The sequence below is a fragment of the Phalacrocorax carbo genome, chromosome 7 (genome assembly GCF_963921805.1).
Source record: "Phalacrocorax carbo chromosome 7, bPhaCar2.1, whole genome shotgun sequence".
Classification (NCBI taxonomy): domain Eukaryota; kingdom Metazoa; phylum Chordata; class Aves; order Suliformes; family Phalacrocoracidae; genus Phalacrocorax; species Phalacrocorax carbo.
Window position 1 is genome coordinate 18,282,274 of NC_087519.1, and position 12,526 is coordinate 18,294,799.

Below are 12,526 nucleotides of genomic sequence, written 5' to 3' on the forward strand. Positions count from 1 at the left end.
GATTGCAAGGACAATGAGCCATGAGTGACTCATCCCTGCTGCTAGGACACTCGGGTGTTTCCAGGCATCTGGCCAGCCCAGGCAGCCTACCCTACACAACACCCTGTCATGCCTTGTACCTCTCACGTTGTTTAGACCGAGGGGGAAGTTTACCTTACCCGTGTCTCAGATGGTATGCGTATCCATGTTACATTCATATAGCTGTGTAGAAGATTAAGCTTTGCCTCAAGAGACAGAATCAAACTAAGGATGAAAAAAGAAGGGAACAAACAGTCAAAAAGCCTGAAAGGAAAAGGAATACTTCTTAACAGGGAGAGATGTAACAGCAGCCTGAATTGCGATCATCAGCCAGAGACCCACCCATGTCTTCTCCCACGTAACCAAAGAACATGAACAAAGCCCCCTCTGTTAGCAGTTCTCCCAATACTTCAATCAGGTATGGCTCAAGACATTTTACTGCTTAGCACTAAAGTTACAGAAAGGTCTTACTTGGCCAGTCTGGTGTTATCATTGTCATCTTTTCCCCACTCCCAGTCTTTCCCAGGATCGACTGCAAAGTGCAAAGGCAGTAACTTGTGTTCAGAGTCAGTCAGAGGGATCACCGCTGAAGTAGAGAAGAAACAAGGATTGGGGTGGGGGGAAACAAAAATGACAAAAAAAAATTATTTAGCTGTGAAAAGCAGCATAACTGGTTGAAGAAGAAGGGCAGAATTTGAGTGTGCTGCAGAATTGCCTCATGCAGAGCACCATAAATGATTTATATTGGGCTCCATTTCCCTATTTTGATGCTTGTGCAACAGAAGAGGAGAGGGAGAGGTTAATACACTGATTGTTCCTGGCATGAAAAATAGTCACCTGTGGAGGAGGGGAGACCTCTGGGAGAACATTGCCATTTTGTCATGCACAATAAACATTTCCTGGAGATAGAGCCATTAGAATAGCAGAAAGCAATAAAAGTTGAAATATTCCTGCCTGTCTCAAACAGATGCACATACTTGTTAATTATTTTGTCTTTTCAGTTCAGGACCTTTCTGTTTTCCACTGTCAAAGAAACAAAAATATGTTGATAACAGCATTAAGAAACAAAGCAAAATGCAGTTACAGTGATTTTGGACTCAAACTATGAATTAATATAACTGAGGAGCATAGATCAACATATATATGGGCTAAGAGGTCAGTCTGAGGTCAGTGTTGAGTGTAGTGAAAAGACCGTTACTGCTGTTACATCCCAGCATTACTGTCTAGCTGTTTTGGCTCTCCTGTCCTTTCCCCTCTCTGCTAAGGCTCTGCCTTCTGACACATATCTTAATGACTCTGCTTTACACTCAGCATGCAGGGACTGCATTCTGATTTTACAGAGCCTCTATCATTCAATCACCTGTAAGAAACTAAGAGAAAACCACTGTCAGCTTTAATTAAAGCCAGCAATTTGCTTCCATTTCATTAGGGGAAAAAAAAAAAAAAAAAAAAAGCTGTTGAGGGACTGGGTGAGATCCTCAGGATGGTGCAGGTCCCTGCTGCTCCTCTGACAACCAATCAAGGAATTTAATTTTCTATACTAGAACCCTTAAGGACTTTGCCTAGGTATTGCCAAGGGGCAAAGAAACCTGGAGAAATCACCCAAACATCATGGCACTGAATTACTGAAAATTGATTGCACTTACTGGTTATATGTCATTTATAATCTTTCCTGCAGTTCAGAAAACATATGTTGTCAAAACAAAGGTACAGCATTTTTGGTTAAATATCATTCCTCACCTAGCAGAAGGCAGGAAATCTAATCTGCATTTTAGATTAACACAGTGAAGTCCGTATTTGGTTCAGACAGTTTGACAACTGCAGAAAATATATATGCATTTTCATCTTTGCAGATTGGAAATAAAAAGGTCAAACCTCTACAAATTCCCTGGAAATGTTGCCCCCTACTGCTTACAGCAGGTAATTCTTGAAATAGTTTCCCCATATTAAGTGCAAATGTAGTATCGAACAGCTAGAGATTAATCAACTTTAGTTGCAGATACCGCTGTAAGATGCAAGCACAGAACTTAATATTGTAAGATAATTTAGCTCCTTAAAGAAACTCAGTATGAATAGGTAGCAGAGAGTCTAACTCTACAGTTCAAAATATGCTGTAAAGTGAGCTCCTGAAGCATAAGAACCTAAGAAACATACAGCAGAGGTGACAACTGAATCCACTTTTTTAACACTTATTGGTGTAATATGTAATATGCAGTGTTCAATGAAATTATTGCAAGAAAGGGGCTGGAATAACTGAGAACACAATTTACTGATCATGTTTCCCAAGGAAAACACATATCCTGCCAATTAACTGAATTACTAGCAGGTATTGGCTGGATTTACAACTGACCTTACAATGCAATATATCAACCGTTTAAAGGAAGACCGCAACTTACAAAAGAACAGCATTATAAGTTTATAACACACCGCTTCCACTTCTGGTAGCGCCTAACCTTACAGGTACAGCCTCGTAGAGCACTGGGAATGTGATCCTGAGGCAGGTGATGTTGAAAAGCCTGGACCAAAGAACTGTCAGAGAGTTGAATCAGTCTCTTTGGGATGTAAACTTCAAAGTAGATTTGAGCTTCTTTTCTAAGGACAGCTTGAAACTAACTAGTTTTCACATAGTTCAATAAACAATAATTGTTATTAAAAAAATTTTTAAAGGCATCGTGTTTAAAGCTGGCTGTTTCTACTGATACTGAAAATACACCTAATAAAAATACTGAGTGCTACTAAATTTTACTAAAATCTTAATACGGAAGTACAAAACAAAGCTTAGACCTGACTGTCTACAGCATGTCACTGTTGTCTTAACCAAGGTACACATTGTGACAGGTACTGTCTCTATCTTCACACAGAACTATTATTTTTCAAACTCTGAGTTGAATGGAAACTATACTCATTCTAAGGGATCATCTGAGGTTGGTATGAAGCACTCCCATCTTCATGCAAAAAGTATCTGCTAAAGTAGTGGAGGTTTAAAATTCTATCTTCACTGCAAGAGATTGCCTCTCTCTCAGGGAATTCCGTTTGATAGCCCAGGTTTCTTGTAGGATTTCCCCACATTCCTGACAGGTAAATATTTTAATGTTAGGACTCCAAGCAGGATCCATCACACTCATTTCTATAGCAAACCCAACAGACAGTAGCATCTGCTTGATGCCCAGCCACATCAGTTTGCAACTTTGGTGCGGTAGTTTGGTTACACTTGGTTTTGGATGCTCTTGAGCTGAAACCACACTATTTGAAATAGTCTGCAAGTCCTAATGCCAACAGATGGGATATGTCAAAAGTAACAGCAGCTATTTTGTCCATAGCAGTTTTAAAGACACACAGTGAGGACTTTCATGCCATTCCTCAGTTGGGTGTACTGCCTTCTGTGCTGTGAAGTCACAGTGTTTGTTTCCTAGCACTACCTTCATGCCTCAAGTGTCATCATTAATCTTCTATAATGAACACCACTTTATTTCCTGTAAATACTAGTAAAATGAAACACTGACACAGATACTGCCATACTGCTGTTAAAAACCACTGTCACACTTATCTCACTTGTCGTTGCAGACTGATTGAGGGCAGCCATTTCACTGCCACCTTGCTGATAAAGCACAGAGTGTGGAAAGCTCTAAGTTCAATGAAGCTGTCTTGGGGGCAGTTGAGAACTGGTCTTTTTTTTCTGTAAACGAAGACACAAAACACCTGGATAAATATAGCCTGCATGAATACAAAAGTATTTATAGGTTTTTAGTCAGATGTGGATTTCAAAGCAAAAGGGCCTTCAGTCACCATCAGAATGCCAGCTATGTGCTGGTAAATAGAAGGTGTGTCAAAATGTGCTTTAAATCCTCTCCAGACAAGAGGATGTTAGCATGTTTTCTCTCTTTATATACATTTGTAGTAGTGCTCAAAGTGATCTGATAAATGACTACATGCCAAACAGAACATCAGCATTTATTTGACCACACATATTTCATAAATACAGGACATACTGTCTCCTCCACAAGACACCTTCTCAGCAGCTTAAATGTGTGTGTACATACACAGAGTAGCTCAGACAGCTTCAGATGATGCTCCTGACATCTGGTTACATGGTCAGAGTATAAAAACTGTAAGTTATGAACAGCCTGCCTATCAGAGATGCTCCTTTTAAGGAGCTGTAACTCTTAAGTTCTCAGCTGCATTCTGACAGTTTGAAATCTGGCCATGTACTGTGGCACCTGTGCCATTGGTTTCTGACTCTTAACAATTGTAGCTCTCCCTTCCAAAGCTGCCAACATCTTTATGCTGACAAGGTACAAAAAATAGGCATTATTAGAGCATCCTTGTGCCAATCTATTTCCTGTCACAGCATTTGAAGAACAATAGCAATGCTGTGTTAGCTATTAAACTGCTGCAGTCTCTGACATCAACCAGATTGGCAGCTGAGAGCTAAAGCATTCCCTTCATCCCAGACTTAATGCCAAGTGCTCTCTGCTGCTCCACAGAATTGAAGCCTGTGTATTCAATGCCCTGCAGTAAAACATGTAAAATCGGATCATACAAAACAAATACTATTTTAATTCAACAGCCCTTGTAATTAATCTGGATGAATTTATACATGAACAAAGCCAATATTTAATATTACTGATGCTGTGCTGGATATTTGGTAGCTTTTTCTCTCCCAGCACCTTTCCTGTGTGACTCCGGTGTAGGAAAATCCTACAGAAAGACAGTTTCTAACCACGAGAAGTATATTCAACACTATTGCTAACACCTAGGAGAGAAATCAAATATGTGACCTTGTTATCAAACCCAAGCTCTTCCAGTGTGTAATTAACAAGAGCATATGGCTTCTAATACAAGGAATATTTCAGTAGGTGGCACAAAGTTGTATCACTGAATAGTTTAACACATATTGAGAGGTAGGATCAGAGCAGCTGAACAGTGGTTTTCCTCACTACCTACTGTCAATCCTGTCACTTAGAGGATTCCACAATAGCAAAAGGTTTGGCAGGTGGCAGTTACCCTATCTGCAAAGGTATTGCAGAGATAGTTAAGTTCTGTGTATCCAATTCATTTTTTTATGCACACAGACTCTTGTAACGCCTGTGATAATAAAGTATTGTATGAAGGCAGATGTGCTTAAAATAAATGAGGTTACTGTCAGTAGGAAGGAAGAAATGGACTCTGCCTACTCCAGAAATCGTCTTGTTTCACCACCAACAGAACTCAAACCTAAAAACGGTCAAGACGAAAGACACAGGGGCATGTTCTAAAACAAGACAACTCTACAATTTGTAACATAGATGTATAGGCAGGAGCTGCTAACTTAACAGCATGCTGACATTACAGTCTTGGCTGCAGTGTATCATCAGCAACCATCAACAGTGAAACAGTATCCTTAAAAAGGCTCTCCAAAACTCCATCTTCATCCATGTCACTTTATTGCATTAAAATGGTATGAATTTACTTTGCAGACTTTCATTTCTCACAAGGTGTTTCACATCATACCTCAGTGTACTGGTTTGGAAACAGCTCCTATGTGAAAAGCATTGTCCTAAGGGCTGCTCTTCTACAGACTGAGGGCTGGAAGGTAGCTGCAATGCCCCAGTGCATAATGCAAAGGCCAGATCTATTGCCAAGCACCTGAAATACAAATCCCTGAAATAGCTACATACCACTGAAGGCTGAATAGCTGGACTGGATTGATTTTTCCCACTGAATATCTGACATTAGATCAACCTTTTTTTCCATTACTGTCTTATGATTCAGTCTCCTCTTCACCAACACAAAGCTTGTCAATACCACATGCAACCCTTTGTAAAGTGTTTCCCGTCTCACACCACCTCAAGTAAAAAACTCTCCGCTCCTTCCGAGATGACTTAACTAGATGTCAAATTATTGCATGAAGATGACTATAAAAAAATGTGTTGCTCAAGAGTTTCTTTCCCCTTTTGCATCATTTTAATGAATGTCTTTCTACTTTGCACAGCTGCAGCATGCTATCTCATAAGCATAGAAAATGCCTAACGCATCCAAAATCAGATGAAATGCACATACGGTTAGGGAATTAAATGAAGGAGGACTAAATGAAATTCACTCAGGAGATCTGAACAACCAGCACACATTGCATGTTTACTTTACAGGTATATGCATTCATAAGGGATTTAAAACACCTCTGCAATGCCATCAGGCAAAAAAAAGGAGGACTCATACAGCAAAACTGCACCAATTTTTTCTAAAGCCTCACCATGTTTTTGTCAGAACAAAAAGGAGCGGAGCTCCTTTTGCGGACAAAAGGAGCTAAGACAGATAGGAGTTCATCTCACAGCTTTCTATTGTTAAGCAAACAGGTCTTCCAAATAAGGGCAGTTATAGCTAGCTCCTAGGCTACTGATGCAGTGACAAATCCAGTCCTGAAGCTCTTGTCACTCCCAATCCCATATCCAGGAAGCTCAAACTTGACACAGAAATATCTGGTCAAACTTTGTTGGCACTGTTCTGAAGTAAAAGAGAAGACAGCAAGATGATAAGATAAAAATGTGACAACTAAATGTTTTTAAGTGAGAAAAGTACATTTAGCACACTAGAAGAGAGATTTTGTCCATTACATGAGTTTTCAATAGTGATCTGACTCACAATCTTCTAAACACTTTACTAACCCCAAATTAACAAAGGCTTTCAAGAACCCAGAAGCACCGTAGGTAACTATGATCATACCTATTTACATATATGGAACTGACAGAAAAGGTCTAAGTGCCACAGACAGACAGTGATAACATAAGGATTAGAGTTCTTGGCTCCCAGTCTTGTGATCAGACCACTTAGACTCCTAAGAATGTAGCAATAAAATTTTAGTGGATATTGTTTCCTTTTGATACATAAATACATCTACAGGTAGAAGAAAGTACTTTGTGCATTGTGTTCAATATATTGGGTTGCTGTGTTTGTAGCATACCTTGTTCTCTCTGTTGATCTTTTTGTTCCATGGAAACAAGAGCAGAGAAATGGGCCTGATCATAGGCTAGCACGAGAGGCGAGCAATGGCATCTGTTAGGTAGGACTTCAAGTGGCAAATAAATTCCTCCAAATGGTATAGGTGCAAACGCTGCAAAGAAAAATGACATTTTTAAAACTATGTCAAACAACAGACAATAATGTTGGTTCTATTGTATGTAACAATTGTCCTACAACATTTTCAGAACTCCAGAAGAGCACCCTAAAGTGGAGTAATGAATGCAGGAAACAGTCACAACAACATGTAAAATTTCACTGTAAAAACACCAGGAAATGTACTAAGAAAAATAATGGAAACATTCTGTTCTTACATATATTTTCCTTGCTCTAACTGTTTACTAGTAAAAATATTGAGGTCTTTTAACAAAATCTTAATGACTCTCACACATGTATTCAGATTTGTGCCTTCCTGTAATACTTCTAGGTAGAAGGATATTTTCTAACAATCAGCAGTAAATACACCATCAGATCTCTTGGTAACATACTCCGCTCATGCCTTGCATAACCGATTTCTATAAGAAACATTATAAACCTGTCTGTAGTCCACACACGTCATCATGCACATCATATGTATGAATGGATATATAAGTATATAAGTAAGTATATATAAGTATATAAGTAAGTATAAGTATATAAGTAAGTAATTATATATAAATAAGGAAAGATTAAAAAAATTCTACAAGGAGAATTTGAATGGGATGCTGCATCTGTAAGGGCAGAATCCTTTGAAGGATTCTACACTTGTTTATATATAATTATGGGAAACGGCAAGTTTGGGCAGGAAAATTCTCTCAACATGTTTGCTTCTGATCAATTATTTTTCCTTTTGCTGTGACAGTATGAATCCTTATTACTCAAATATTTCCAAAATGAGCATAAGGAAAAAGTAAAACCAAACAATGCGGTTTTTTGTACTAAAAACTTTTCCTTTGAAGAGGTCTGCTGTGTCCAGACTTTGGGACGGAAAACAGTATAGTTTTTTAAGGCATAAACCTACATTTTGGTGAGTCTATCTGAACTTCACCATAATTATGACTTACATAATTATCCTGTATTTTTTACTTTTATCTAATAGAAATTGAATCACTATTACTCTGCTCTTCCCCCCACCTGTCCTGAAAAAGGCAGCAGCTATGCCATAAACACTCAGATACATTACAGCTGGGTCCTTTGTGCTCATTTACAATTGATTCAATTTACATAGATGCATGAATTTCTAATGATAAACTCTTACCTTCTCCCCCTGAGTCTCGTAACATTGTGTCTGCTACTACAACAATAGGTCTTCTCAAAATATGGGCTAAGACAAAAACATGGAACTCTTCTAAGCTCTCGTACACTGGATCTTCTGAATTATCGACTCTGGAAGACAAAGCATTGAAGCTTTTTGAATCAACCCTCGAAATTTTAGTGAACCAACACATCGCAGCAGCTATTTCTTCTCTTTGGCACTCATATTCCCACTTTTCTGAAACATATCAATTACTGAAATAGGTAACATAAGAAACTGGAAAGGAAAATACATTTTTGAAAATAAAATAACAGCAATAGAGAAAATGTTTTGACTTGCAGACTCCACACTATTTTAGTAGTTAGCAAAATTCATTACTTTCTGATATTGTTTGGTAGCCTAACGGGAATAAAAAAGGTAATTCTCAGACAACATCCTAGTATAAACCTGATTTTGTCACAAAAATGGTAATTTCATGTGACACCCTTGGCACATAGACTCTACAATGAAAGATAATTGTTTTTCTAGCTCCTCTAAACAAAATACAGGTGAGTTTACCTTGGCAATGTAAGAAACATTGATGTTGGCTTGAGCAGGAGGAATTTAACTTACAAAGTTGACAACCTTTTTTCTTTGACTATAACCAAATCGTATTTTTTTAAGATGAGGAGAGGTACCTGTGCAGGAACTGGAGATTAATTTTCCTGTTGGATTTTCCAATGAGATAAATTTCACCTGCTTTCAGACATCTAAAATCAGAAGTCTAAGCATTTCACCTTGACCGCCATTCTACAGATAACAAAAAAATACAGGGGCATCTGGAAGTAGGATCATCCCTCTCCTCTTAAGCATTTGCTCAAAGATGAGATGAAAATTCTCATTTCTTTTTAGATAATACAGAAGGAATCTTGATCAAGATACAGTTAGGTGAGACAAAGGCAAGCATTTTTGCCAGTGGAGCTTTGTGTTTCAGAAAACACATCAATGCAAGCATCTTATATGGTAGGAGAGCAAACATAAAATTCAAACAGTTAAGTAAGCACTACGGAAAAACCCAAGTCTTTTCTTTACATTGGCCTTCTACAGGTCTGATCCAAATACCACAGGATTTAATGAAAGTCTTTCCATTCTCTTCATCTAGCTGGAGCAGACACAGAGCACTTCAAAAGTGGAGAGATAATATTTCATATTTAGATTCAAATAAAAGTTTCATTGAGGAGCATTCCATAGGTCTAAACAGAGTTAATTCTCCACCAGCTTCACAATAAGCAAGTAATTTAAGACAAAAAAAGTGCTTATTTTGAAGGAATTTATAAATAAATAAATACATTTAAAATATAATTGGAAGCTAATTTGAGCACTTGAGTCTTCTGCACTCTGAAGATATGTTTCTTCCTTTTGAATTGTTGATACCATTATGGAATGTACATCTTGGAAAACAATTATTACATTCATTATCCTTACTTGGTTAAAATGCCTTTCAATATCTAGTTGTCCAAAACATGGGTATTAAGTGGTAATATGCTGACAGTATGGTGTTTTGTGTCAAAACCATGACAATTAGCCCTGAATATCAAAGGTGGCCAAAATGACTAAAGTATCTACAAAAAGACCTTGACAAAGAGGAGTACACATAACACGTCGTTTGTTTTTTTTAAAAAGACTGAACTATCCTAGTCCTATCTGAGCTGGTTTGGGCAGTTTCCGTTCTAATCATAATTTTATGTCTGAAAGGCATAAGCAAGGATGGAAGACAAAGAAAAAACAAATAACAGGATGTCTATTAAAGAAGTTACCTGGTTCCGACAGGAATATCAGAGAAACTCATGTTAGATTACATAATTACTACTATCTAGAAGAACACAGAGATAAGACATTTAAGAAAGCCAAAACATGTACACAGCACATAAAGCAAGATTTGTAATTGTTTCATGTCAGTACTAAAAGGTTCTAAGGCCCACAGGGAACCAGCCCCTGCCAGATTCATCTACAGCCTAAACATCTAATCTCAATAGCATCAAGTGTCAGAAATTCAAATTCAACACCACAAATCAAGAGCATTAAACCACCAAGTATATATAGGGAAGCAAATCCTTAGAATATAATTTATGGACTAAAATCCTTAAATTCCTTAAAATATACCTGTGCTATCCTATTTATCTGAATACATTAGTCTTATTTTCCCAACCTATTCAAATTTCAAAAAACCTTTTTCTTCATACATTAATGGACAAGCGCAATTGCCAAGTTTGTTTTAAATGTTCACTTTTACTGAAAAGCTTACAAAATGCACAGTTAGACGTTTCATGACCCAAAACTTTTGACAGCAACTCAAAACTTAACTTTATGTTAAGGAGCACGTGCTTCTAACTTCTAGGGATATGCTGCTGGGTGCTTTTCCACCCAAAAAGGTAAGACTTAAAACCTGACTTAAAATTGAGTGACAAATTGGGGGGGGCGAGTTTTTCCATCTACTATTAGTATGCTTTGGATCAGCCCCAAATCTTCCAGGAAACAGAAATGCCGAGCACCTTTGGAAAACTAACCTATGAAGTCAATCAATTATGAAACAGATCATTCTTTCACCTGGACTGCAAAATAATTCTGTTAAATTCTCTGCTTCTCTAGATGAACATTTTCAAGCCCTTGACTTCATAAGCATTTTATAGAATTTTTGGTTTCCATTATCTCCTTTCCTATTTTTCCAGTTTAATGTCATTAATGTCAGTATCGCATTTTAAAGCTTTCCCTCTACGTAGCAGACAGAAATGAACATCCTAGATGGAAGAAGACTGAAAAATGGTTAGAGTTGTGGGAAGCAGACAAAAGTAAAGATGATAATTCACAGTTGAGTGCCACTTAAAAATATAATACACACAGAGCACTGGTTCTGGGAGACATGGCAAAAAAAAGGTGGACAACACAACCTAGGCACACTCTTAATTGAAAGCAGTGATTGTCCTCTCAGACAGAGAACTTCCATGATTAGCTGTCATTAATATGCCTAATCTGTAAAAAACAGTAACTGAACATAACTGTAAGGGCACTGCTCTACAATATGTGGGACAAATACAGTAACCTTCTCACAGGTCTGATGGCAACCATCTTATCCCTAGAACTTTTCATTAAAATCTTTCATGCCAACCTAGGAGCACAGCAGCATGGAAATTATTAACAATAGGCTGATGCAGGATACAAATTCTCTGATCAAGCAGTGAGACACCTCTCCTTCCCTGTATCCCTTTTCCCGTTACCCAAACTCATCAGGAAACTTCCTGATGTTCAAACTAAATTCTCCATTTTGTAATCTCCTCTCATATTCCTTGCTGAATTCTTCTCCATTGTTGGCTGCAACAGCTTTTCAGCATTTGCAGTCCATTATGTCACCCTCACAGTAATTTGTTAGCCAAAAGAAAAAAGCAGCATGCTATTGCCAAGACAACATGCTACAAAAATTTCCAGCTATTTTCTCATGGTAGTATTTCCAGACTATCAGTCCTGAAGTTTTTCTTCAAGTCCTCTAATTATTCCTCACCTCCTAGTTAATGAGGTTCTAGAGGTAAAAGGCATATTTCAGACGCAGCTGTATCAGAAGGACCGTTATCCCTTTGGTCAGCTGTATTCAAGCCCGACTGCATGTGGAATCCAAAATTTCACTAGACGACTTTACTCTTCAATATCACATCACCAAGTTGCTCGATTCACTATTTATGATCATATTCACACATTTCAAATCCTTCCCTTCTATTACACATCTGTTTTCCATTGCTCATTTTCACAGAATCAGAGTGGTTGAGGTTGGCAGGGGCCTCTGGAGGTCACCTTGTCCAACACCCCTGTTCAAGTAGGGCCACCTAGAGCCAATTGCCCAGGTTGGTGACCAGACAGTTTTTTAAGATCTCCAAGGACTTCACAGCCTCTCTGAGAAACCTTTCCAATGTCCTGTTTTATTTCATCATTGCCAGTAATTCATGTGGGCCACCTTATATTACTTCAGTGCCACTGCTGGGGATTCAGTACGAATTTTCCTGAAGATCAATGAGAACGAAGAGTCATCATTCACAAGTATCCATAGCAAGCTGTGCATCCTTTGATCCACTTACTATTCCACTTTTTTCCATGGACCTTTATTTATATTACACTACTTGGCCAGGAAAATTGTGGACAAAATAATTTTGTCAATATAGCATGCAAGCAAGGGAAATTTAAGAATCTGAAATGAATTCCTCTGGTCATGTAAAGTTATTTTTTAAATAATGAAATCCACATATATAAGGGCAT

At 38.0% G+C, this 12,526-nt stretch overlaps 1 protein-coding gene across 9 annotated transcripts in view; it reads right to left on the reverse strand.

The window, feature by feature from the left end:
* The window catches only part of OTUD7A (OTU deubiquitinase 7A), a 163,087-nt gene that overhangs the window by 13,082 nt on the left and 137,479 nt on the right, over positions 1-12,526 (reverse strand). For 8 of the 9 annotated variants that reach the window (XM_064456611.1, XM_064456609.1, XM_064456608.1 and 5 more), the window contains 4 exons: positions 8,249-8,376; positions 6,956-7,105; positions 490-604; positions 159-243 (listed from right to left, as the gene is read on the reverse strand). In XM_064456611.1, coding sequence (XP_064312681.1) covers positions 159-243; positions 490-604; positions 6,956-7,105; positions 8,249-8,376 — 478 coding nt within the window. The remainder of the gene's footprint in view (positions 1-158; positions 244-489; positions 605-6,955; positions 7,106-8,248; positions 8,377-12,526) is intronic. The other variant, XM_064456615.1, reaches the window with a different exon arrangement.